Consider the following 27,354-nt stretch of genomic DNA (forward strand, 5'->3'; position numbering starts at 1 on the left):
CCCCGAGAGTCACATATCCACCGAAACAACGGGGCGGCAGCTACCAGAGCCAGGGCTGCCCCAGGGCAACGTTAAAAATAGGGAGCTCGCAGAGTAAGAGCTGCCACTAACCACAGCAAAGGGAGAATCCGATACTGCTCCGGCTCCGACAGCTCCCTCCGGCTCGCATTCGTGCCCCGTCTTGACTCCTGCTAACGAGGGAAGGAGAGAGAGGAGCCGCCTCCTAAACCAAGGCAGGTGCCCATGAACGATACGAAGCAGGGCTGTACCCTTGTCCTCGACAGCTCCTTCCCCGCTTTAGGAAAGGTCTTTCCAGTGCTGGAGCCTGCAGAGGCATTTTTCCACTGGGCAAAAACTGTCCAAAAAAATCTGAAAGAGAACTCAGGACTCTGAGTGAGATGGTGGCTGTCCCCTGCAGCATGGCAAGGCGAGCCCCACTGCAAAAATTGGAGAAATGGCCCAAACAAGGCAAGAACTGGTCCAGAGAGTCACAGCCCAAGGGAGCTGAGAATCAGGGCAACAGCCATCCCAAACTGCAGCAGCCACGGGCCCGAGGCTGGTACAGAAGGCTAGCACACATGTCAGGGGAGATCCTCGACACACGTCCCAGCCCGAGGGTAGGACCCCTGGGAGAAGCATCCCCCTGCAGGCACTGCAGGAACGGAGCCACGCAAAACTCGGGAGATCCCAGGAACGACAGACAGACACCCCAGGAACAACAGACACCCCAGGAACGACAGACACCCCAGGAACGACAGAGAGGTGACAGCACAGGTCAGAGGCGCCCAGGCACCGGCAGGCAAACCTGGACGTGACCTAGCGCGCTGCCAGTCCCGCTGGGACACCAGCGACGGTGTGGAAAGGCAGGCATCTCCATGCTTGATGGATGGGAATCCTGCTGTCAACCTCGGGGGCAGCAGCAGAAGCAAGGAGGATTTTCTGGCGCTGTAGCACAGAAACACCCATCTGGACAAGTACAATGTCCCTACTCCTTTACGGGTGAACTACCGTGGTTGATACCACAGGCAATCTTTCCGCAACACAAGTCTGGACCCAACAGCGGTGAAAATGTAAACAAGTTGGAGGAAGAGAGGCAGGAGCAAGAAAAGCAAATGCTGTTGTTGGGGAAGAAGGAGAGGAGTTACAGCACGAAGGTGATGGGTAAGCTAGAGAGATCCCAGACGCCAGAGTCAAAAAGCAAAAATACTCCCATGTGCTTCTCATGGGAGGGAGAACTCGGTGCCCGGAGAGACACAAGAAACAAAGCTGTGAGCAAAGATGGGAAAGCATGATTATTCTGTTTTAAGCGCATTCGCCCTTGGGACACCATCTCAAACCGTACCTCAGACTCCCTGCTAGAGTAAGGTGATCCCACCCCAGTCACAGATGCGCTGCCTTGAGATTTATCTTGAATCCAATCCCACCAAAGCCTCACCAAGTTATTCTACAAAATCAAAGCACAATTTCTGCTGCATATCTCCATTTGCTGAAGTTTATTACAGTTACAAAGAATTAAAGGAACAATTTGGCTGTTTCGAGCTGCATTGCTTTCACAGCACTGTATGCACACTGTGAAACTTGATTTTTTTTTTTTTTTTAATTACAAAAATGGCTCAGTACTTTCCTCACCCTCCTGAGAGCACATAGAGTCCTATTATTACTGATGTTAAAGGAGAATGCAAAGTACAGATGAGAGATTCATCTTATCTGGTCTGGCTCCGGCCTCACAACAGAAATCTTGTCGGTAGAAGAGCCTACGTGTGTAATACTTGGCAGAAAACTCAAGTCTGATTTTGTTGTATAAACCTTTAATTTTTATTATGGTAAAAAGAGGAGGGAGAGAGGCCAGACTCCTGGGGAGATCGTATGAATTTCACGACCACCCGCTTCCTGGAGGGCACTCCTTATTTTTTGCATATGCGCATAAGTACAGACTAGTCGTTTAGCACACAAAGACTATTTTCTTTGCTGCACGCCAGCCAATATGGTACATGCCAACTACGGCAAGAACAACAGACGAAAGCCACAGACACAGTGCTAAGCAACTTGTTCAGCAACGCTCAAACTCGCATGTAAACAAGAGATTAGAGCTGGGTTCCCAAGGCCCTCGCCGGAGAGGAATATAGGGATAGTCTCACCTTGCTGCACTGGGATTTGCATGTACTCTCCATTCTGGGAAGCTGACATGTAATACAGTGCCATTAGATTTCTGAAATCCCAGTGGAATAAGGGACTAGGGTTACATAGGACATTACAAACATCCTTAATGATTTCAGAAACCTGTAAGGCCTGGGAGACTCTGAACCAGCAATGTTTGAGTACAGAGCAGGAAATCAGCACAGGATCAGGGCCAAAAAAATGTGCTTATGCTTCTTTCAGCCCTGTGTGGCAGAAAGCCTTACTTTCCCTTAAAAGAGCTGATGATTGCAAAACACTTTTTTCCCTCCAAAAAGTTACCATAAATCATACAATCATTTTTACAGAAGTTTTCACCCAAAAGGATGCTATAGAATTTACAAGCTTCCCTTGCTAAGCAATACAGACGTGCAAGTGCCATTTTCTCTGCTGCTGAAAAAAAAGGTCAGCTCAAATGAAACGTGATAGCTCTTCAATGGCACACAGCTCTCTTGCCAGATCCAGCTCCGTCAGACTCACCAGTACGGCTCAGCTCCAGGTTCCACCAGAGGAGCTGCCTGCTTTGGTGGAGGGAGAAGGAAGCGTTCATTTTTGACAGACAAATGCTACAGCTGACAAAAAAATCGCAAATAACTGATGAAATACGCAGGACTGGGGCTTGCTCTCTCCAGCAAACCAGGCAAAGACGTTGCAACAATACATAAATGAAGATGACATAGCGACAGATTTCTACAATATGCTATATGCTGTCACTCCTTACCTCCTTGAAACTTGCTTTTCTAGTCCTTCAAAGTTTTGTCTCATTAAATTCCCTGTCACTGTTCTGTTTTAAGAATGTCCTTGTTATAACTAAAACACCTGTAAGCCTTCCCTGGGCACTCTTGCCTCTTACTGGGAAAAAACACATGATCTTGGCATTCATTCAATCTAAAGTGACAGATGCTGCTGAAGAAAGTATGACAGAACTTCCCAGCCTCCTCCAATTCGAAATTCTACCTCCCCAGCTGTAAAAATATAGTAAGCAATAGCAAGAAAAGAACATAAAAGCTAAGGCTGCTTTCTTTCTGGTTATGTATTTACGGAACACTTGCTTTGGAACAAAGGTGATCGACGCTCACAGTTTCTATTGTGCTTTCCTGGATGTCCTCAAATCAGCTGCAGATACCCTCATTAACCAGCTCAGCTCTAGAAACGAGCTGCCAGTTAATTGCTGCTGCACTGACAGCCAGGGACTTCTGACACGTAAGACAGGTCCTACACACACACACACTGGCATTTTGGACAGCTGACGCAGTTTTACTTTTGGCAACAGAATACTGCATTTGTAAAAAATAAAGATTTTTGGCTACCTAAACCAATGTTAAGGTAGATAAAGTTTTGACCTTGAACTCCATGGCAGTGTTGACGTAAGTACGTGAGTGTGTAGGACCAGAAACAGGCCAGAGACCCCAGCATCTGAGACAGCACTAGAACCCACAGCTATATATGGCAGGCAATTAGCGTTTACATGTTTAAGCCTCGGGACAATCCATGGCTGGTGCATCTCACCAACTAGCAAAACAGGTATTTTGCTCTTAGCCTTAGCTGAGCGGATTTGCTGGAAGCAGCCTCTGCCTCCCTGTCACACTACCTGCATGCCTCTGTCATGCCCGTCTAACTGCACTTTCAGTTTGTGAAGCTCTTCGATCTCTCGGTTGTGGCGCTCCGTTTTGTGCCGCACCAAAGAGCGGTAGAAGTGAATGGTGAAGACGACAAAAATCAGACCCACTGGGACCATGATGATGGTGGAGACCAGTGCTGACTGCCAACCCGCGTGGCCGCTGGGCTTCTCGACGTTGGTGGTCTCATTTTTCAGGATGGAGCCGACGGGCAGAAATTTTATCCAGCACAGAAGCACGACTTCCGCAAGGAAAAGGAGGATCCCCAAGACGGTGGAGAAGCCCCACGCCAGCTCGATGTAGGGATGCATGCGCTCGTGCGGGGACTCACTGATGGAGTTCAGGTTGTGGATGTTGCTCACTGCTTCCACGTTAGGCAGAATGCAGGTGCTGATGAGAAGGGCAAAGAGATGAACTGCCACCAGCACCGTTGTGCAGGCACTGAAAGCGATCAGCAGCATCTGGGGGTACTTGTACTGCACCTCCAGCTGCACCTCCACCATGGCAACCTGGGGGAAAGGAACAAAAAGCTTGTCAACAGCTGCTAGTTTCCCTCTTTTCAAGGCTTTCATCCAGGAAAGCATCTTTATCCAGGAAGAGCACCTAAGGTCAAGTACACACTCAAGCGCTTTTTAGAATGGCAGCCTAGATGGATCATTCCTGTTTCGCACGAAGACGTACATGCAGGCTGCAGCTTGGCCTTTCTGAACGCTTACGTGCACGTTTCTGCGCTGTAGTTTTCTGAAATAACAGATCTCTCCTTGCAACCATGAGCCATACGAACCGCATCAAACCCAACACACAACAGAAGGAACTCATTAGACAACAAGTGGAGCTCGGAGGCCGCTGACAGCCTGCTAGCCCGCCCGCCCATCACACATTCTCCTTCCGCTCACCACTTGCGGCTGCGGTGCAGGAAGTTTCGACTTCAGGCACATAAAGAAAAGCAAAAGCAAGCAGCCCTTCTGGCCGGCGGCCAGCAAGGTTTCACTACCCCCCCATAGGAAGCACACAAGCTACTTCACAATTTACGTTAGTCCGTAGTTAAAATAGCTGCCTTCTATTCTCAGAACATTGTATGTTCGTTTTTATTACAAATATGGCCAGATACAAGTATTTATATCCCCAAATTTCTCCCTTGAGAGCTAATAACTTACTGATATACTCAGCAGAAGTAGACAGCCACTGGCTTATGAGTGCGTTCAACAACTCAGAAGTCCATTTTCTCAAAACAAGAGCTATCATATAGCAAGTGTTTAAAGCTGTCTATCTTTTTTTTAATCAAATAAAGCTTAACAAGCAAAATAAGCGCAAGAGAGCAAGGGGCTCTTCTGAGATCAGATCTGGAGTCCTAGTACATAAGAATTTGTAAAATTACTTAACCTATCTGTGAAGTAAAATAGCACAAGTACTTCTGCATGGCGTCACCCCTGAAAGGACTGCAGAAACCTTGTGCTAAGAGAAGCCACGAAAACAGTGGATAAGACTATCAAACATTCCTCTCTAGTAACTCTCTAGCGGCTCGCTTGGATCTGCAGCTGCACTTCATGATTTGCACAGATACTAACTTGCCTGGCAGTAGGCAAAACCTCTGGTGATCCCAGGAGACCTGCTGCTCTGGCGCGGCACAGCTTGCCGGGCGCGTTAAGGAAAGGAGAAGCCGATGCTTGGATGCCTGCCTCAGGGCAGCGCCTCTCACGATTACCATGAGAAGGCAAAGTTGGAACAAGCAGCTCAATTCTGGGGCACAGATGGATTTTGCATCATTACTTTACGCAGACTTCGCATGAGACCACCCTTGAGCACCCATTTCAGGCTCTCTATAATAATCTCCACCATTCGCTCTGGCATTAGTTGTTAATAATATTATTTAGGCAGTGGAAGATTAGGGGTACACTCATGGTCTCCCTGTGGGTAACCCTGAGAAGATTAAAGGGGATCAAAGAAAGTGCCTCTGTTGGCATGACTGCTGCCTTACCTACATTGACTTTGAAACCATCAGCAGCCTGAATGAGCAGATCACAGTCAAGTCTGAACACATTTAGCAGCGACCAAGACATAACGGGTGTGTTCGGGGGAGCAAATGGTCAATCTCTACAAGTCCAGATTTTATACCTACGTCAACTATTTAGGATATTAGAGACACCAAAAATATTGTGGCAGTTCTTGGACATTCCCAGCCTTTTGTTCCGATTATGAACTTGTGGGGTTTTTGCTTTTTTGGTTTTTGTTTTTTTAAAGGTTCCTGTTTGCAGTTTACAGTAGTTGTTGTTGTATAGTGGGGAAAATAATAACACGGGATTGCCTTCACCATCTACTGCAAGGTCCATTTGATTAAAACACACACCACGTTACCTTGCATATGTTCTCTTTGCAGATCCCCCTGTATTGATTCGAGAAGGAGGAGATCAAACTTATTCTCCGCTGCACTGTTCTGCACAATGAATTTGTACAGTGCTGTGACTGTCAGTCACAGCCTATCAGCCAGGAAAAGCGGCAGGTATATTGTTCATTATTGAGTGCTGTAATACCCAGAGACATAGTATTCGGCAAGCTGAATAGGAATTGTACCTGCATGTTCAATTTATAGCTTTATATTAATGCTGAAAGCCTGGCTGATGTCAACATATCAATTTCTACTTGTTACCCTTCGCATGAGCAGCACTTTTCAGCTAATTGGATGTTTCCTCCCAGACGAACCTATTCCCTAGGGCTAGCTTCAGCTGTGCAACGTGATGAATTTTTAACACTGACTGATGGCTCAGTAAGAGGTATTTCAGGGAAAAACATCAACAATCCAGATAGGGCAGCAAGGCAGAAAAACAATTCATTTAACCCGAACAAGTACTGGAAAGGTGAGTGAGCTCTTATCGCTTTACCCCGTACAGACTGTCATGTCATTCTCTGACCGGGATAAGAGAAGGAGGACAAGCTGACATAACCCATTTAAAAATCATTAAATATGCTGCTTAGTCTGTAAAACTATTAATATGTCATGTTTGATACAATTATACTCTTCCGTGATAACAGCCCCCTTTCTTGTAACCTCTTCCCAGAAGCCAAGGTGTCAAGGGCTTGACTTTGCAAGGCACTGAGCACTCTGCCGAGCCGCAGAATATCTCGGCATAGGCTTAATTTGAAGCTTGAGAATCTCCCTGTTGAACTCTACGCTCACAGGTTTGCTAAAGGACCAAGTACTCAAAACATTTTAGAATTAAACTGCAATTAAATGACATGCAATTATGTTTTTTTAAGACCAGTGTAGTCCAGATTGTCCACGACAAAGATGATGCTCATCTTGAGAAATTTAGAGCAGGATAGATAGCATCAGGCAAAAGGATGACAAATGGCTTAACATCAACATTACATTCACACAGATGGTTTGGCAGCCACTAAAAACAATCACTCCAGTAGATCTGTTGGGTGGTTTTTTTTTAAATCAAATACATATCCCGTAGCAATTGGACAAGTATTGAGAAGACTGACTAGCAGCAATAGCTCTTATTTCTATCAGGAAAATTATTAAGGAGGCTTTCTAAGCTCCCTCTAAATCTCCTTCAGTCTCCTGGGGCAAATGCAGTAGCCCTACAGCCCACCTCCAAACAGCCCTGGCACTGGGAAGGACCCACGTCCTCCTGATCTGCCCAACTCTGCCAGAAATACCAGAGAGAGCATTAAGTAACGAGGAAGGTTCGCATTATTCTGCAGCTTGTCCAGAAGGAGCTGGATCAAAGCCACTGCCTGTTGATTAAATATCCATCAGCTCGTAATAATTTTCAGCCAATATGGAACTGGCTTGAATGAAACACACTGACAGGGAAGTAAATAAAGCAATAGCCAAGCCCTGTATGGCATTTGTTTACATAGCTAAATGCACACAGGGCTTCAGGGAAACTATTTCACTCTAAATAACTTCTCTACTTTCATCAGTAGCCAAATAGATGCTCTTATTAGAGAGTAAACATCCGTGTACCAAATACCTGTGTGCCAAATTACCAGCGGAGAAATAGCCTGGTAGGAAGGTCCAGTACAGTCAGCTGGGAAAAAGCTTACTAATAAAGAGAATTTCTTATTGCAAAAATTTTTATTTCCGACAATTACTGAATTCAGGTGTACTTACTATGTTAGGCTGGTGATTATAATTAATGCTACTTATACCTATGTGTTTATTTGACTTGCATTTTAAACAATTTAAAGAGAATAGAAGTCAAATAGTTAATTTGGTGTGTTTGCCAAGGACTTTCAGCAACTTTCTGTTGTGCGAGTTGAGAAGGCACGCTTTGTTTTCAGATACGTGGTTCAGCCCTGCAGCGTGGGTGGGCTGCAAGCCCCCCCGAGTCCCAGCGATGCCAGCGGCAGCACACCCCAGCACCGGCACCTGCTTGTGTAACCACGCTGCCTAGATAGAGCAAGAGTTCACACCACTATAAAACGTTAATTTAATAATCATGTTAAAGAGAACAGTCACAAATGACTAACGCAGAACTCAAGTAACCCAGAGGCACAAAGGGCAAGCACGTGAGCTGCTTTTTAAAGTAAGAAAGCTTCTGAGCGAAAGAAATCTACAGGAGAGCACTCAACTTTCTCAAAACAAGGAGGTACCTTCTGCCATTTCAGCACACGAGCTTGGTTACAAATAAACATATGCTGCGTGAAAAGTTTTTACAAGCATCGCATGCACGCAGTCAGCGAGCGGAGAGGAATCGCAAAGCAACCAAGCACCCTCCCTCCCCTGCAGCCTGCTCCCACTGAACTCCCCGCTTGCGCTTTTCCAACTTCACTTTGGGTGACCAACTTTGTCATCCCGAACGGACTGTTGTAATGTTACAGCTGATTCATGTTCTGAGGGATTGGGTGAGGAAAAAGCAGCAGAAGCAGCTAAAATAAATCAAGGAAAGCTATCCAGAAAGTTCCCGAGATCCATCTGTCCCCCCTGCTCCTGAGCTGCAGGATGCAGCATCTTCACATCATGTCCCGCTCACCCAGGCGCTGCCCTCTGCCTCTCTGCATTCAGCTGACGGACCTGGGGAACAACCAGATCTGCCCATTTCCTGAGCAGAAAACCTCCCCCAAACAGGTTTCAGTTCTCACTCCCAATAAGCAAGAACCGGAGGGGGATGAAGAGGCTCACACCGACACAGCATGGCCGTGTTGTGCTAACACCATGGCTCAGACAGGTCCGAGCACTGGACCGCTGCCTGTCTCTGTCTTGTTTATTTGCTCGCTCCCTGACATGGCTTTGCCCTACGCAGATAGCTTCCAGGTAACACCCAAGTGTTGCACGGAGGAAAGCAAGTACCAGAGATTATTCCCTGACAAAAATACACCAGGTTTGGCTCCCTTCAGGCTACAGAGTCCTCTGACACCAGGCTGCAGGGCCTCTTCTCGCACCTCAGCATGTAACTGTCTCCCTGATCATGCTATGCAAACTTCGCTCTGGCAGACTGTGACCCAACCTCCACCTTATTTTAGGCACCGTGACCTGAAAAAACACATACAGAAATTAAGATAACGTTCAGGACCACAGCAACCACAGGAGCCCGGAGAAGCTCCACGCCCAAGTGCAACCTCCTGCGAAGGCAGCCAGCGATGACTGGCCGCGGGGCCGAAGGAGAGCTGTTTAGCAACGCTGGTGGAGCACTTAGGATCATCCCCCGCGCAGGTAGGGGATTAGTATTTTTAAAGTATTAGTATTTTTAAAGGGTTGATTTGGGAGGGCGTGGGTTGGCTGTTAGGCAGCTCATGTATCTGTGCTGCCTTGAGAGAGCCAGCCGCAAACTTCTCAGCCGCCAGGAAGAGGCCTCCTGCCTCTTCAGAAAACAACAGTATGTCCTGCTTCTTCACAGGAGGAAAACACTGATTAATAGATGATTTTACAGAACCAAACCTTCACGATCCAGAAAGTATTGCTACATAGTACCCATACCATCGCAAATCCGGAGAGCAGAGCAGAGGTTCTGCTGGAAGCTTTCAGTTTGGCTCGGCTCAGGTACAATTTTCTCCACGAAAGGGCTTGAACGGAGTGGTGGTTTGATGTGACCAATTCCAGATAGCTGCGCCGGACCCAGTCCCGATAATCCATGCCTTTTGTGCCAGGTTCAGAGCAGCAAGCAGGAGTGGAAGGATCCACCGGAACGTTTAATTCGGAACTCATGATGAGGGGAATGCTGAGGATGCAAAATAGTCATGTTCAAAAGGAGGTAGCAGACAGGACAAGCATCGACTACTGGAAAAGCTACGTTTAAACAAAGTTACCCTCAGTCAGTAGAAAAATGATGGACCAAATACCATCACGCTTGCAAGGCACAGAACAGAGAAAGGACCATCCGTAATTGCTAAAAATGACCACGAGAACTAGGAAAGATTACACAAGCAAACCCGGGAACTACTCCAGTAGGAATTCAGGAAGGTTGCACAGCATCTGGCTTTTCATTTCAAAGCTGGCATCTCATTTTCCCCTTTAATTCTTCCTTTAATTTTCCTTTGAAGTTTTAAAAACTTTCCCCTTTAATTCCTCCTTGCTAATAAAAAAAATTGTTTTAGATAAAGACACTTTGGAAATAGGGCTCCCATCTTATAATTTTATTTTAAGCTGACAGTTAATTTGACAGTGCATCACGGATTGGCTCCAAATGCCTCTCCTTTAGGGTACCAAAGTAACTCCAGCTAGCGTGTTCAGGGAGTCACTTTTTGCTCTTTCTTTAGAAACCAGGTTTTCAGTTAAACCATCGCTCCTCATAGCTCAGATTAGACGGGCACAGTTCTTCCCCAAGACTTCCCCAATAGTCAGAGCTGAACGCTGTGTAGGGTTAACAAATTTAACTTCCAAGCGGGAAGTTAAATTTCCTGAACTGCTCACACTCCACTTATCAATCACATCTGACCAAGAATCCTGTTCCCTTACTTCCACCAGTGGCTCTTAGCAAGGGGAAAGGAAAAGACAATTCCAAGGGGAAAAGCTAGTTGTCTTCCAGGTAGTTTCAGCGTCTTCAGATTCAAGAGATTACACTGAAAGATGTAAGAAAGCAAGACTATTTCGGGTGGTGAATGCCACAGCAGCCAGCAGGGACAAGCGCGAGGTCCAGACCACCCCCTCCTTCCACCACGGCTTAGCCGGGCTGCTGCCGCGTGGCTCTGGTGATCTCCGTGCCATCCACGGACACAGAACAGGATTCGCTAAACGTTTTGAGCAAGAATTTCTCGACTCTGACAAACATCTGAAACTAGATGTTTAACTCAGCCTTCCGAAGAATGGAATCCACGATTCTCTGATTAATCCCCACACCCACAGCTCTGCCACCGACCACCACGGCGATGGCAGGTAGCACCAAAGCTGCACCACACGAGACCTTTCTGGCTTATAAATACTTACCAGCTCCTAGAAGGAGGAGATGCACGCCCAGAATCACACATGGTGTGGTACTAATTAGTCCCAGCGCCACACCTCAAGGTCATAAGCACCTTACTGTTCGCTTGAGTGGAGCCCCAGCCCTGCCTGCATCCTGCCCCTGCTGCACCCAGCTCCCCAGGAACGCAGGCCACATGGTGACAGCTAATAAACCAACGTTTGCGGGGAGATTTGAGGAAGTGGCAAAGATAAAAAGGACACCAACTGCCCACGACTCCGAATGGGATTACTAAAAGGGAACAAAGCTGTGTCAGGTACAATAAGAAAGATTGGACTTCAGCAGCAAATAAAGCATTGCAGGTTGTAGGATTGTCTGTCCCTCCCGAGCACGGTGGGCTTTCAGATTTCAGCCCCCTCAGACATAATAAGGATGGCAGCAAGAGCACAAGACTTGTTCTTCTGGGCAGTTTTTGACAAGGCCACTGTTACAGCCCCTGGAAGACTCCAGGATGGCTCTTGAACTGCTCAGCAGTTTTCAAAATATTAAAAACCCAAAAAAACACAAACCAGAAAAGAACTTTCACGCAACAATAAAACCAAGAACAGAATAACAGGGACAAACCTCCCTGCTTGCTCTGCGTTTCCAGAAAAGGGCAAGAATCACCTATTTTACAGAAGAATAAAAAAAAAATCTCTCCCCAAGCCTCCTGGGAGGATCAGAGCAGAAACATTCTGTCTGTGAGCAGCAAAATTACGAAGCTGTTTCCTGTGACAACATCCTGTGTGGATTCTGCAATGTATAGCGTGGGGTGAATTTATTAGCTTTGTCCTTAGTTGGGACACTAATGGCCTCTACCCTGCCATTTATTTTCACAAAATGCGTAAGAACTTTGTCTGTAGGAAACTTCAACCCCTGGGACAAATTCCATTGAAAAGACAAATGAATTCAGAGGTTACAGAGGGAGAGCAAGAGTACCCAATCACATCCGCTTCTTTCCTTAGAAAAATAAGCTAAAAATACCACAAGGATGAATTTTCACTCTGGAGCAGCTCAAGAGATATTCCCAAATAAGTAAACAACTTCAGAATAAAATCCATAAACACAAACATAGCCCAAACAAAGCAGTAACAGGACGGCAAACTCACCTTGCTGGCTACGGACATGGAGAGACTGGGTGGAGGGCTCCAAGGGCTGAAACACAAGACCAAAGAAGCATTTTACATGCACAGTATCTTAAGCAGTTTTACTCTGGAAATACTTTTCAGCCAGTTATCTGCGGCAGGGGAGAGTTATTCTGGAGGTTTCATGTTCCTGCCTTGCAACGTTAAAGGTTCAGGACACTTGCTCTTACAGCAATAACTATCCTACAGGGCTTTACCGCAGAGGGCTGTTGAGTTTTGGATGGAGAATCAGGACTTCTCCAGGAAACCTCTTCCTCAGCCTAACAGCCAGCTCTGGCCAAGTCCGTCCCAGCTGTGTCTTTACTCGCTTCCGTTGCACTGCCGATGCATTTGACCCCGCTTCATTTCACACCACTGAAGACAGAAACCTCTCTGCGATAGCTACCTCATATTGATTTTGTTAACCTGTCCAGCGCTGTCCTCCAGAGCAGCGAGCGTAGCGGGGAAAGCCTTCGCCGCACCTTTACATCTCAGCTGCCCCTGGCAGTCGCAAGTGCACGTGCGGGGATTTCTTCACAGCAGGGAACGAAGCAGACGCTGCTGGGGCTGAGATATGCGGATCCCCCTCCCGCCGCCGGCGTGCCCTGAACGATGGCCCACAGAGCGCTGCCTCAGCAGCACCGTCAGCTTCTCTGCCTGGCTTCGGGACACCCGCCAGGACCCAGGTTTCTGCCCCACACCCTGAGGCTGATGAGCAGATTTGTAGCAGCGCCTTTCTCCCCTGCACAGGATCGTTCAGGAGCCCGCACGCCGTGGCTAAGCCTAACCCCGGACCCCGCTGCTCCCTGTTCTTCTCCTACTCTGGGCCTCCCAAGCTCAGGCCCTCTTTGCTATGGGGAACCCCTTCCCACGTCCTCTTCTGGCTTGGGACCCCCCCCAGCAGCACCCCTGGGACATCACACCGCCCAAGTGGGGTGTGAACACCCCACAGCTGTGACCCCCCCTTAGGGCAGTGCACCTCAAGCAGGGGATCCCCCCTTCCCGAGCAGGATGCAACCCTCTCGCCCCACCACCGCAGCTGGGATCCAACTGACAGGGCACAGCCTGAGCAGGGGATTTCTCCTCCTCCTCGCCAGCCGCTCTCAGCACACCCCGGGCAGGATGCGACCCCCTCACAGCGAGGATCTTCCCTCCACCAGCACCCTCAGGTAGGCGACTGCCCAGGCCAGGATGCGACCCCTTCACAGCGAGGATCCTTCCCTCCGAAGGCATCCAGCATCCCAAGGATCCCCCGCATCTCCTCAGGCAGGATGGGACGCGCTCCCTCCCCGCAGCTGGGATCCCCCCTTCCCACAGCACCCTGGGTCAGGGGCTTCCCCGCATCGGAGGCAGGAGGTGTCTCCCCTCCAGCACCCCCAGCGAGAGGATCCCTTGGCCAGGATACGGCCCCCGAGAGCTGGCCTGCCGTCTGCATCCCAAGGGAGCTCCAAAACACCGCCGGGCAGGATGGGACCCCCTTCCCTGCCCACTGCGGACCCCTCCCACACACCCCCACCACCCCGGGCAGGGGATTCCCCCCGCCTGGGCAGGACCAGGGGTACCCCCAACACCACCCCGGGCAGAGGAAGCCCCATCCAGGCGGGATAAGACCAACTCTCCCCCCCCAGTACGCCGGGCAGGATGAGACCCGCTCCCCCCGGAGCACGCCGGGCAGGAGATGCCCCCATCCCGAACACCCCGGAGGGGGTGAAGCCCGCTACCCCGGAGCACGGGACCCGCCACCCCGGGCAGGATGCGGCCCCCCGGGGCGGGCCGTGGCTCACCGCGCTGGCTGGCCAGGGGCCGGGCCGGGCCGGGTCGGGCGCGGCGCCCCGGGAGCGCCCGCCGCCGGCTGCCGAGAGCCGGAGCCGCCTCCGCCGCTGCCAAGGCAACGCCGGGCACCCACCACGTGACCCGCAGGAAATGGGGGGGCGGGCAGCCGCCCCGCCCGCCGCACGTGACCGCCGTCTCATTGGGCTGTAACGACACCAGGCACCGCCCCTTGGCGGCGGGGCGGGGCCAGGGGGACGGCTCCCTCCCCCGCCCGCCGCGTCCCGCTGTGCAGCGCCGAGCACCGCGGCCTGCGGAGCCGGGGCCGCCCACCCCCTGCGGCCCCGCTGGGAGGAACCGGGGCCTCCGGTCGCCCCTGCGCCCCCTGAGGGGGGTGGGGTGGGGTGGTTTGGGGGTTTTACTGAGCGGGGGAAGGTACTTGGCGGTCCCAGAGGAAGGACATCCCAAGCTGCCCCCAGCGCCTCGGGTGCCACGCAGCCGTTCCAGCAGCGGGCTGGGATCCTGGGGGCCGCAGCCCTCGGCGCTCCCTGTGTGAACATGTAGGGAAAAAAACAGGTCTGCGGCTCCCTAAATTCATGGTCGGGGTGAAACCCCCCCCACTGATAAAAATGTTACTCGGTCTGGACTTTGCATCTCTGAATCTTTCCACAGAGAAGGTATTGGTGCAATGGGATGTAAATGTGCTTTTATTACAATTATTAATGATACAGCAAAAAGTCGCCACTTACATACGTCAAAAGGCAGTGCTGACTTCGGCCTCCGCCGAGCTGCAACATCCTCTGGCTGAAGCAGCGAAACGGCTGCCCGCGTAAAGGAGGGCTGGGGAAGCCAGACTGCTGTCTGCCTGCGTTCCTCCTCTACTGACTCAGCAGGAAATCCTGTATAAACCCATCAGAAGAGCAAGGATAGGGACAGACTTATGGGAAAAGAGGAGGGAGTTCCTTCCCTGAAAACGAGATAAAGAAAATGCTGAAAGGCGGCACAGCTTTATCACACGGCAATCCCATCTTCCTGAATTCACTTCTGCCTGGGAGAGGGAAAAGACAAAGGAAAGCAATTCCTAAAAACGTATTAAAGAGAGAAATACATTTGTTATCCTGAGTGTGCTTTTCACCTCTGAGATTACAGATACCTCTGCTTGGTTACAGCACTAACACTGCTGTCTCTCGGGGCCCACAGTTGCACAAACACATGTAGCATTTTGTCTTAACGAAGAAACATCCCTTCAAGCCGCTCACTTTGAAGTGCCTTTGTATTCCGGAAGACATAGTACTGACACCAACAACCACCACACGGCATAGTATTTTTCAGAATTCATAGCAACACCTACCAAATACAGCTCCTACTGCTACATTCAGCCACCCCAGCAAGAAAGACCGTAAGGCAGATACCACCTTCAGCAACACATTCTCTTTGCTTTTTACGGATTTCACCTACAAACTTAGCATTCCTAGAAAACGTAGTATATGAATAATTCAGCATGGGTAACCATGGTGTCCGAGGGAGGCAGGATGAGGCCACACAACCTGAATTCATTTAGTTCACCAAGACAAACTCCAGTCCATCTTCCTCACGACAGAGAACCGTGTCCTTGGTTCTCTGCTCTACTTAATGCAAAGCAGCACTTATTTATTCAGCTCAAAAGCCTGACAAGCTCAGAGGTGGAACAGTCTTGGATTATTTGTGAGACTCACTTCTTCTCCATCCACAAAAGCTAAGAAACATCACAACGTTTTTACGGCTCATCCTACAACACAGACGTATGATCAGAGTTTACCTGCCCTAAGGAGGATTCAAGTGAAGCGATTCTCATAGCTCATCTCTCCACAGGGAAAATGCCAACAACTGCAGAACATCCATTCTGCATGTTAAGCGCTAGAGAATGAAACACCGTCACAACTTACTCTGAAGCACCTGCCTCTACAGAGATTAAGCAGAAAACAATTCCATGCAGATCTCTAACCCAGGGGGGTGGGGGGGATATGGACCTTGCAGCTCAGAAGTTATCCAGCTCTAAAGTCCGTGGGTATGTACAGGGGAACTAAACACAAATGTCACTTGCACTTGATGGCATCTGCTTCCCCGCCGCCACGGTAATACCACTGAGAAGCCATTACATAAAGCCAGCTCAGACAAAATGCAGGATTTCTGGCAGCACTGTTCAACAAAGGCTAAATCTAAAAGGAGATTCTCCCTTTTTATTGTTTTTGCTTGAAATAATTTGGCATTAACAAAGGCTTGAGAAGAAGTAGCACCACATTCTGGATGCCGAGGTCCTGGGATGAGCATGTCTGAAAGGTAGCAGGCACTTCTAATTAAAGATACACTGAAAAGACAACAACCTACGTTACAAATAAAACCACCACTGCATATGCTTTTCATTTAAGCACCAATAAGTAAATATATATACGGCTGTTATGATTCCTAACAGGGAACCCAAAGTTCCAAGCAGAGAGCTCAAGCAGAGAGAAAGGCAAGTGTCATTACACGAAGCTGAACACAAGCAAAACCATTCCATTCCAAGCCTTTCTGCCACAGGATTTGGAGGCTTTACGGACATAACCTTTTGGAAAAGATATTGTTCCAATCCAAAAGCAAAAAGTAAATGAAATGCAGCTAACACCTTTTTCCGTATTTTTATGTGCGCCACATCACTTTTTGTCCCTTCCTGCAGCACTGCAAGCATCTCTTTATTTTACTGAAATCCTCCTTCAAAAAAAAAAGAAGACAGAACAATCCAACACATCCCCTTTATTCATTTAAAAAACATGGAAGAAAAGTAATAGGGAAAGTTTTAGCAATAAAAAAGGGATCCTGCTTAAAAATCTATAGAACTTGTCTAGCAACATAAACTGATTTCTTTGGGTTAGAGATGACCCCATACAAAACCCCAAATTCAGAACACTCACAGTGCAGGCGAGTCTGGCTACAGACCGCTTTTCTACTTTAGGTTAAACTCTTCCCTTAGATTCACGTATCCCACTGCTACCAGCTTTGACATAAGTAGAATACGTAGCCCTCACAGTAATATTTTCCTTAAATGGTAATGGCTATGTTTTAGCTTTCAGACAGAAAAACACTCTGGGCCATGTTAGAAAGAACTCTAGGGTCACAGAGACTTATGGCTGACTCTTTAGAGCAAACTTAGAGCAGACTGCACAGCAGTTATACAAGCAATTAAGAAAAAGATCTCTTATTTGGCATTTCTCTATCAATATCTCTTGGGCCTGTGACGTGAAGGTCATTCACCATTAAGCAGATATAATGCACGCCAATGGGTTCTGCTTGGCTGAGATGAAAGACTTTCATGCTCCTGAATATAAAGCAATGAACAGTGTTTCCAGCTGTCCCTGAAAGGCCTCATCCTCTTCCCATCACAAAACTTGGCTCTTCAGCATCATCTTCCTTCTCTTCCTCCTCCTTGCTATCCTCTTCATCATCCTCGCTGCTGACTCGCTCTTGAGATTGATCAGGTTCTAAAAACACCAACAGTATGAATTGATAACATATTCCCATATGTCTTCCTGATTAAGTATTTCACAACACAATAGTCTCAGGTGCTAAGCAAACGTGTATTAGGTCATGCTAATTAGTGTGGATGGGTTACATATTCCCATGTGCCTTCCTCGTTAAATATCTCACAACAATGTAGTCCCAGATACTAAGGAAACATTGTACCAGGTTATATTAATTCTACCGAGCGATGTAGAGCTCAGAATATCAAATTCTCCCTTGGAGAAATATTCCCTTACCTCCAACGTTACCACTGTGCCACGTCCATCATTAAACTACTCCACCTCCTATGGAACATTATTTCAAACAGAGGTAGTCAAACACTGAAGTGATAGATTATCTCACTCCCAATCTCACCTCTGCGTGTCAGCATGAACTTTCAAGTGCCACAGAGCACCGTTAAAGAATGCAGGCACTGGGAAACCACGGGCAAGACTCAGTATATTTCTACACCTATCCAAGTTTACGGAAACTCCACAAGGTGCCATGAACTTTTACAGACTGTTTGGTATACTGCAAGTACAGGAAGTCGTTAAGATATGTGTAAGATTAACGAGGGTCACAGAAAACTCGTGAAGCCTGCTAGAAGACCAGAAAACACCTACTAGAAATTAAATATCGGATAATGAAAGTTAGGTACGGCATAAAGTGGGACCTGAATCTAATAGCCATTCTTCTGCTCCTAGTAGCTCTTGTACCTTTACTGTTTCTCAGGCCAAGCCACACTCAGCTCGTACTCGGATCAGTTACACGTAGGATTTAGGATTAGTGGTCTGATGCCACCGCGTGGTGAAGTTCTGTACTTTCATTTTTTATTAGGGGTCTGTACAATAATGCAACGTTAACAGCTGACTTCATTTAGCACCAACCTTTATTCTTAATATTTTTACTACAACAAAGGTGAAAGATGGCAATGCAGAGGTTTTATCTGTTCATTCAAAAAGGAAGATAAATGCTTGCCTGCCACATTCAACAAATACACTTCAATTAATTTGGAAAAACTCTCAGATCTCAACGCAGGGCACACAAAACTAGAAAAAGACAAGCCTGTTCTCACTAGACTAAAGATGGCTATCAGTGGCTTCTATCTCCACTGATTTAATTTTTATTTTTTTTTTTAAATAGAGAACCACAACCTGTAAAGAGCTAAGAACTATTCTAAAGACAGGGGAGTTTGGATTCTGGCTTCCAGAAGATGACTTATTTGTGCTGAATAAAAACATTCCAGCCCAACAACTGGTACATGGCAGTCCCATAGCACAGTGCCAGTCCCTGATCCAGCTCCCCTCTCCCCCAGCCACTCCCTAAAGGGATGGGTATTCTGTTTTGTTCACTCAAAGTGAACAAATGTTATGTTAACTCATACTTAAATTCTCCTCCCAGTCACAATTCATAAACGAGTAGCTTTAAAAAAAAACAGAACCAAAACAAAACACCAAAAAACCCCACGCTGCTACATTCACTTGCTGTCATAAATAAAATTAACCTAACGATTAATTTGTTCTCCCATGTTTATATGGGAGGCTGGCAATGGCTCAGTTGAAACAGATCCAATTTTGAAAAGCAAAGCAGAAATAAGATAGCACTGTCAGACAAGTCACTGTTCTAGCAGAATTATCGGGAACTGTTGTAACTTTAAGACTAAGAATTACTGCAGAGTTAGTGTGCTAATCCACAAAGTACAACTATTTGAAAGGGTAAGCTAAAATATACTCACTGAAAGGAAGCAACGAGTATTCAAAAGTTTGAGCAAACAGTGACACTGACATCACTGAATATTAATTTTCAAGACTGCAGGAGAACAGAGGCAGTCAGGTTTTTCACGTTTAATTCTATGCGAAATAAAATAGCCGCGTGGAACAGATGGCACCAAGGTGGCTCAATTTCTTACACACAAAATCATAGCTCAGTTTCTTGCTGTCCAAGCTGTGCATTTTTTCCACCTGTTTTCCCATGCACATTCAAAATATACTTAAAAAAATAACAGCCTTTAACGATACTGCCTTTTTTAGCAGAAGATGTTCTAAACCGGCAGTTTGTCAGAATAGCTGGGGCAAAACATCCACAATCAACAAACTCTGATTCCAGTGTTTGCTGTCCAAAATTCCCCCTAATAAAGGGAAAATATTCACAAACAGCCAAGTAATTTGTAAGATTAAATCTCAACATAGATGGCTTTCCAAGAGGACTTTTGAAACACTAGCTAAAATAACAAGCTTAAGGCTCAGTCTTCCTATCCATGTATTGAGAATGTGTGGGGCCGGGGGTGGAACAAACCCTTCTAGGCTTCAATTAGGGAACAGAACTAGGTCTTGAGAAAAGAAAACTAAGTTTCACTGACCTTTTTCCTGCTTCTTTTGTTCAAGTTTATTCTTCTTAGCTTGCAGTTTCTTCTCTTTTAACTTTTGGCTATAAAGCAAAGAAAAAAGGCTCTTTTGCAAATCCAACATTGTAAAGCTTTTGCACATTCATACACTGACAAAGGACATGTTACAGACATTTTGGAAAAGCAGACTTCAGAAGATAAGTTCAATTTAAAGTTGGCCTCAACTGAAAATTCAGTGAGAGAAAACTCAGACACATGATCAACAGAAACTTTTCTATGTTGTTTTTAGTCTAATGTAATTTTTTTATTAAAAGTCTTCCATGATGCCACTGCAACCAAAGCTATATGATACGCAAGAATCTCCAAGAACACAGAAGGAACAAAAATGAAACTACCCCTACATTGTAGCCTAATAAACAAAAAGGGGAAATGGTGTCAAAACCCAAAACTGAACATTGGGAAAAAAATTAAGTCATTACCAGTAATATATACTTTAATTGAAAAAAAATAATGCAGTATGCTTCGACCTTCATCTTTGGCTGTCCTTCATCAATATGTTGGGCCCTAGGAGTAACATTAGGAGTAAGAGGGAATTTCAGTTCATATGACCCAGTTCTGTTTGCCCAGCAAAGGTAACCAGGTAATCTAACGGCAGACACAGGGCAGAGCAACCTGGATTAATGTTCCTCTCTCAACACCATAAATGATTCTCTGGAAACAGAGAGCCAAGTACTGTACCTGTTAGGTCAGGACCAAAGAGAAAGGGTGGTGAGGGAAGTCAGAGGGGCTCCTACAGGGCAAAGCCGCTTGGTGCCTACGCCATTAGACTATAAGAAGGGGGACAAGGAGTTGTTCGAGTGTTTAGGCAGCATTTGGTGTTTGAACAGTTGTTCTCCATCTCAGCCAGGGAAAAGGCAGCAGGCCAGATCCGACTTGCTGGCCATCTGTTGGACCACACTAAATTAAAGTAAGATGGCAACAGTGTTTGCGTTGTGCACTTTTGTGCTAATATGCCAGTGAGTCACTTTGCACAGGCCTTTCAGCAGCAACTCTCAGCTACAAGATGTAAAACCCTCATTCTCAAAGAAGGAAGAGAGAGGCTGCTTATGGTCAGACTCTCTGAAAGAGCCGAGCCATGATACCCTGCTATTTCTGGAAGGTATGGTGGACACAGACTATGGAATTTAAATTCTTGTATCACTGCATTACAATGCTCAGACTATTTCTTGACACCATCAATCTTGTAACTGTTTCGCTTTGTCTAAAACTTAAGAGAAGGATGGATTTAATATTTTTTAATTTTTCCATCTAACTTACTAGACTTGACCTGCCAGACATTTCAATGAGGTAGGTAGAAGCGGCTACTGATTTTAACAATACGGCACCCATCAGTGGCCTTTTCAGTATTCACAGACTGAACTGGACTAGTCACACTGACGGTGTACGGCGGACAGCATCAGGCCCCACCACGCTCTGCTAGTCCGAATCCAAAGGTGTACCCATTAAGCAGCACCCATTTTTGCACTTAAGCTGCTTGGTGTCAGCTGTTTCAGATATTCATTTAAGCCAGATGTACATACAAACCTTTCTTGACACTGTTATAACAAATATGCAGTCAAGCATGTTGCAGTCAACACCACCGTGTCAGCAAAAGCTGCTCAACCAGTCAAAAGTTATCCTGCTAGCGATGGCACGGAAAATAAACCATGCCAGCGAAGCCTGTCAAGTTTACAGCTACCTTTAGAAACCAAACAATGACATTAACAAAATTAATTTCCACAGCCAGACTTCTCAGCTGATAGATGTAGAAACAGAACGATTGCATTTATCCAAAGCATGCGGCTACAGATGAGGCACAGGGCGTGAGGGTTTCCATGTCAAGCCTCCTGGGAACAATCTGCCCTTACCGCTTCCTTCTGCGTTTTGCTGTTTGTTCTTCTGCCATCATCTTATTCCTCTCCAGTTTCTTCTGGAATTCCTCATCTAGTCTTTGCTGTAATTGATCACATGTCATACTTTGATCACAATCTAAATTAAAATACTTCTTTTAAAAGTCATGTCCTTTTAAGGAGAAGTCTTTTCGCAAAATACAGAAGGGAGCTTTGCTGAATTTGTCCGGCTTCTTCTTTACACAAAAGCCATATTCCTAGGGATGACTTCTGTACAGACAACATTTTTAACCTGCAGCCTGAGCCAAACATTGAAGCCTTTAGAGGGAGGAATCCTCACCAAAACAGATGAGAGAGGTTGGGCTTCTGCCCTAAAGAACGTTTCAGTAAAAACAAGAGAATAATTTGAGACACAAACATTAACACGTGGATCAAAGGACTCATCTTGGCCAAGAGAGAGTATAACAATAATGTTCTCTGAAAGAGGTGCTATTCTACTCGACCAAGACTTAAAAGAAAGCGATCCAGACTCTGCGCACAGGCACTTGCTTTGATTCTGTCTGTGCAAGACAGTGATATTAGGGATTTCTAGTTTTTAAAGCATTTTCAAACCAACCTAAGAACACGCACATTCACGTGCGCTCTTACTGTGTGCTAGGACCCCAGTGAACAGAGACGATGGAGCATGTCTGACACAAAGTACCAAATGTTTCAATACTGACAAAGACGCTACATATCACATACTCCTACAGTTTTCCTCTGAAAAGGGTGGCTCAGAACTGAATTTTTTGTACATGACTTTAAAAGAAAAAAAGATCTGCAATGAACATCAAATAGTCAGGGGGAAAAAATGATAAGGATTCCTGCTGACCTTCTCAGCCATAGCATCCATGAAATCTTGCCTCTGGTACTCTCGCCGACGAAGATGTCGGTACACATGAAACTCCCCACTCCCAGCTCCAGCACTGGAACCTACAATAAAGAAGAGTCAGTCTAGTAGTAAATAACATATACTAGATGCTCACAAATGACTACAGCTAGATGCTGAGGGACAGGACACGTGAAAGGGCGCTGTAAGATGAAAATCTATTAACAACACACAGAGTGTGTCACCATTTTATATAAGCTCAAATCACTCACAATGAAAAGCCGAAGCGAGCTGCAAAACCATACACTTATGGTTCACTGCAGTTTCTACTGGTCACTTACTCCTCTAGAGAGAATCCAGTCTTAACTGGACATTGAGGCAGTAAAAGAACTAGAGATCAAATGCACACTCCATTCGCTTCTAGGCAGAAGTGAGCTAAAACATCCTACTGAGGTTGCTTCTCACTAGTTTTCAGCATCTCATATAAAAAATAAAGGTCAACAGAAAGGTGATAAACCCCATCATTTACACTTTCCTATGCAAGACAGATACCACTGACAGTTTTTGACTGTTTCTTCCTAAATGAAATTTGTATAGCGCTCTCTTCCTGGTGTCAGTCTGCATGTTGAAGTCTCACAGGAGCTTTCAACATCTCTTCTTCTGTCTCCTGAGCCATTTCTCAACGCAAAGCACACACACGCATGCCTAAAAGACACCTAGTAATTAAAACATGGCAGCTGGGACTGCAGCAGGGGTGCTCTTGATACCAACAGAATCCCAGCACGTCAGGTGCTCCCAGAAAAACAAGACAATTCAACTCAAGCACACAGCAAAGCTATTTGAAAAAGCCGTGAGGGAATTACAATAAGCAGAACGGTTTATTCAGAAGTGTATAAAAGCTTTAGTCCAGGATCAATTATTCTGAAAATAAGAACAAGTCAGCCTCTAGAAAGGATCATTAATAAAAATGAAGGTCCCAAAGAAAGACAGAACTTCTACATGCAGACGAAATGTATATCACAACTACTACATTTAATCTGTGCAGGTAAAAGTAAAGTGTAAGCAGAATACTTGGGTCGGGTTCCTTGCACAGCTGCCAGCTCCCTACCTGACCACGTACAATCATGTCCGCTGCACGTGTCTGCTTCTCACAGCCTGAGGTTCAGACTCAAAGCAGTCAGAAGAGGGACTTCATAATTTTAAGTTTCCAGAGCACTCTCAGGTCCGTGGAAAGGACAGATTTACTTATCATCATTTACTTGTCATCACCAGAGCGGCAGCTTATTTCACTGCATGCAGTCCACGTGCTGGAGTGCCACAGGCATTGTTCACTTTGCATTCTGACAACAAGCAGAAAAGTGGACCCCGAGAACCAAATAAACTTGGAAAAGCAACTCCTGAAGCACATTTCACACCTCCTTTCTCCAGCAAACTGAGCAACAACAGAAAACCACTCTGGCCTTTTCTGTTAAACACTTTTCTAGGTTTAATGTAGCTGACCCTACAGTTATCTGAAGAATAGTATCTTTACCCATCACATCTCTAACAAACTCCGGGGGAGGTCGTGGTGCCCATTCATTCAGTTTTTCAGGTATTGGTACAGTCTTTTCCTGCAAGAACAAACCAACCAGTCATCAGTATCTTCTAGGAGCAAAGTCTGCAATTTTAACACATTGTTGAAAGGTGGTATGTGTCTGACAACAGCCTCTTCCATCAGCTGACAGATCTCAGAAGAGCACAGCTGTAGTAATTTCTTCATGCATAGGGATCAGGAGCAGGCAGAACACGAGAATCGGGATGTATCCTCTCTTTCCCTCACATTCAGGCCTGCAGGTCAACAAACCGCAGGAGGATTAGGAGTGTCTGTGCTTCTTTTCAGTATGGAAACTAGAAGAAAGCAAGTCAGCACCTCCAAGCACTCGCAGAAACTGAGGATACTCCCACTACCAGAAGTCTGGGAAGAGATGAAAGGCATTTGTGCACCTTCCATGCCAGATCTATGGAGGACAGGGAAGAGCAGGGAAGGGAGAACACATGGTGCAAGGTCAGAGGAAGAACACGGCGCGGGGAAATCTCAGCCTCCTCCAGCACACACAGAGAGGGAGCCTGAGAGTCTCCACCTGGCAAATGCGTCCTCCTCAGGACAAGGATCAAAACACCCAGCTAGAGGAACCAGGGTCATGCTCCCCCCCACCCCCAATTAAAAACAGCAGGCAGAGAAAGACCAGCTGGCAGAGCGCTGAGAGGCTGGTCTTCCCCCTGCGTCCCCAGAGATGGGTGTCTCCCCTTACGGCACCCGGGGGAGACGGATCCCTCTCCCCTCGTGGCAACCCAGTGTGTGTATGGGGGGGTCGGCCTCTCTCCCCTTCAGGGGAGGGGAGGAAATAGTGGTGGTGTCGGTCCCTTTCCCCTCACAGACCCGGGGGGGGGTGGGGGTGGTGAGGGGGGGTCGGTCCCTCTCCCCTCACAGACCCCGGAAAAGATGAAGGGAGGGGGTCGGTCCCTCTCCCCTCACGGACCCGGGAAGGAGGGGGATGGAGGTCGGTCCCTCTCCCCTCACACAGCCCGGGGGTGGTGGGGTTCTGTCCCTCTCCCTTCAAGGACCCGGGGAGGATGGGGGGGGGGGGGGGGGGCTTCGGTCCCTCTCCCCTTACAGACCCCGGGGCGGGGAGTGCTGAGGGGCGGTCGGTCCCTCTCCCCTTACGAACGCGGGGAGGAGGAAGGGGGGGTCGGTCCCTCTCCCCTCACAGACTCCGGGGAGGAGGAAGGGGGGGTCGGTCCCTCTCCCCTCACGGACCCCGGGGGTTGGGGGTATCGGTTTCCCTCTCCCCTCACAGATCCCGGGGGTTGGGGGTATCGGTCTCCCTCTCCCCTCACGGACCCGCCGCCCCGGGCAGGGGCAGAGGCCCGGCGGGTGCCCTCACCGGGTTCCTCATGAGCCGCTCGAGGCGGAGGCGCTGCTCCTCGGCGGCGCTCCGCGGGATGACGAGCGGCTGCGGCTCCTTGCGGGGCCGGGGCGGCCGCGGGGCCGAGGGCGCCGCCATGCTCCAGCCGCCGCCGCGCCCCGCCCCGCCGCTGACGTCACGCCGCGCGACGCGCCGGGCCTGCGGGGCCGCCGCGGCCTGTCATGGCGGCGGCTCGCGGCCTGCAGAGGCCAAACCGCGCAGTGAAGAGAATACACAGTGTCTGAGGGACCCCCGTGGGGAAACGGGCGTCCGACGGGCCCGCCAGGCCTCTGGGGCACGGCCGAGGGCCGTCAGGAGAAAGTAGGCAGCGGCGCCCGTCAGCCGTATGCCCCGGTGGTCGAGGGTGGCTCCGGGCCCTGGCGCGGCCTTGCTGGAGGTTGAAGTCGGCCCCTGCCTCGCTTCTCCCAGGTCCCGGCTGTAGCTGTGGGGCCTGTTTCCCCCCGAAAGCTGCGTTTGCTGGAGCTCTGATTCCCCCCCCCCCCCCCCCCAGCACATTCTCCGGGCTGCAGCGAGTGCTGTCTGTCCCCTGCGGGCCCCGTTAGCAAAGCTCCGGCATCTGCCACGTTCTGGCCAGGCTCCGGGCTCAGCCCTGACAGCAGAGCCTCGAGGAGGGTGAAAATTCAGTGCATTTCGCACTGGCACCCTCAGCCCTGCCAAATCCCTTCCCTGTGACGGTGTAAGCGATACGGGACTTCCTAGTGCCTCCCCGGCAGGCTGCCTGCACCATCTGCTCGTGTCACTTCGGTAATTAACCAGCGCTGCCCGCAGGCTTTGTCCGCTGACAATGATGAACGGCAGCACGATTCCCCACGGCACAGCCTTGCTGGGCACTGGGAGAGGCGGGCAGGTAGCGGGGGGGGACACACGGCGCGCCATCTGCATTCATATTCAGGGCTGGGCTTTGCAGGAACAGTGCCTGGACTAGCTGAGGGCTTGTATGTCCAGATCCACGCTTGCCTGATGGGGCCGGAGGAAGCCATGAGCCTGGAAGAGGAGCCGGAGCTGGCTGCGATACAGGCTTCCTCTCCAAGCCAAATTTCTTGTCAAGCCGCTGTGGTCCTACAGAAATGGCATGGCATGTGCTCGGGCTGTGCGTGCGTCAGAGAATTAGCTAGTAAAGGTCAGCTGCAATGGAAGAGGGGCATAAGCCTTTGTGTAGTTTATAGAGATAAGGTGGAGTGGTGAAGCTGGGCTCTGGGTTTCAGACAGCTTCATGCTGTGCATGTGGAGAGGGTGACAGAAAGGGGAACAGAGAGGTTGGGAATGGCTCCTTCTGAGATTTATGGCTCATTTGTATGACCTGAAATTAATAAGTCCCCATGCTCTTCCCCTTTCTGTGAAGAAAATCAGAGCTGATCCTCAGGTTCAGCCCTATGTTTACAAAAGACTTTTCAACCTCTGCTGAGGTTGCTATGGAAATCGCACTGGTTTATGCCTCATGTTTGTCTTACCAACCTGATTTGCAAAAGAATGGTGTGAATTTAGGGTTGGCTGAATTCCCAGCTGGCCGCGCTGGCCCTGGAAGGCATCCTTGCAGTCGCAGCCCTGGCTGGAGCAATGCAAACAGCTTCCCCCATGCTGTTTCCCAGCTTGCGAGCTCCTGTGCCCTCTGCTCTCCCAGTCTTGGGTCTCCTTCAGCCCACCAGGACAGAAACCAGAGTGTGCCAGCCTGTACTCAGCCCCTACCAGGGAGACACC

At 48.2% G+C, this 27,354-nt stretch overlaps 2 protein-coding genes across 7 annotated transcripts; both read right to left on the reverse strand.

Moving 5' to 3' along the window:
* Nucleotides 1-454: 454 nt before the first annotated feature.
* On the reverse strand, nt 455-16,593 carry ORAI2 (ORAI calcium release-activated calcium modulator 2). 6 transcript variants are annotated; one of them, XM_075168920.1, is made up of 5 exons: nt 14,823-16,593; nt 12,289-12,334; nt 9,721-9,961; nt 3,767-4,303; nt 455-2,696 (listed from the first exon to the last, which is right to left on the reverse strand). In XM_075168920.1, exons 3-5 carry the CDS (start codon nt 9,946-9,948, stop codon nt 2,652-2,654), a joined length of 810 nt encoding a protein of 269 aa, XP_075025021.1. In that variant the 5' UTR covers nt 9,949-9,961; nt 12,289-12,334; nt 14,823-16,593; the 3' UTR covers nt 455-2,651. The 6 variants fall into 6 exon arrangements, with proteins under 6 accessions (XP_075025021.1, XP_075025020.1, XP_075025022.1 ...); XM_075168919.1 differs by lacking the exon at nt 14,823-16,593 and adding an exon at nt 14,088-14,199; XM_075168921.1 differs by lacking the exon at nt 14,823-16,593 and adding an exon at nt 12,710-13,189.
* A 237-nt stretch (nt 16,594-16,830) lies between these two features.
* On the reverse strand, nt 16,831-25,758 carry PRKRIP1 (PRKR interacting protein 1). The gene is made up of 6 exons (XM_075168923.1): nt 25,615-25,758; nt 24,222-24,300; nt 22,694-22,794; nt 21,841-21,926; nt 19,949-20,016; nt 16,831-17,570 (listed from the first exon to the last, which is right to left on the reverse strand). Exons 1-6 carry the CDS (start codon nt 25,732-25,734, stop codon nt 17,455-17,457), a joined length of 570 nt encoding a protein of 189 aa, XP_075025024.1. The 5' UTR covers nt 25,735-25,758; the 3' UTR covers nt 16,831-17,454.
* Between the last annotated feature and the right edge of the window lie 1,596 nt (nt 25,759-27,354).

Source organism: Calonectris borealis, chromosome 19 (genome assembly GCF_964195595.1).
Source record: "Calonectris borealis chromosome 19, bCalBor7.hap1.2, whole genome shotgun sequence".
NCBI classification, from domain to species: Eukaryota; Metazoa; Chordata; class Aves; order Procellariiformes; family Procellariidae; genus Calonectris; species Calonectris borealis.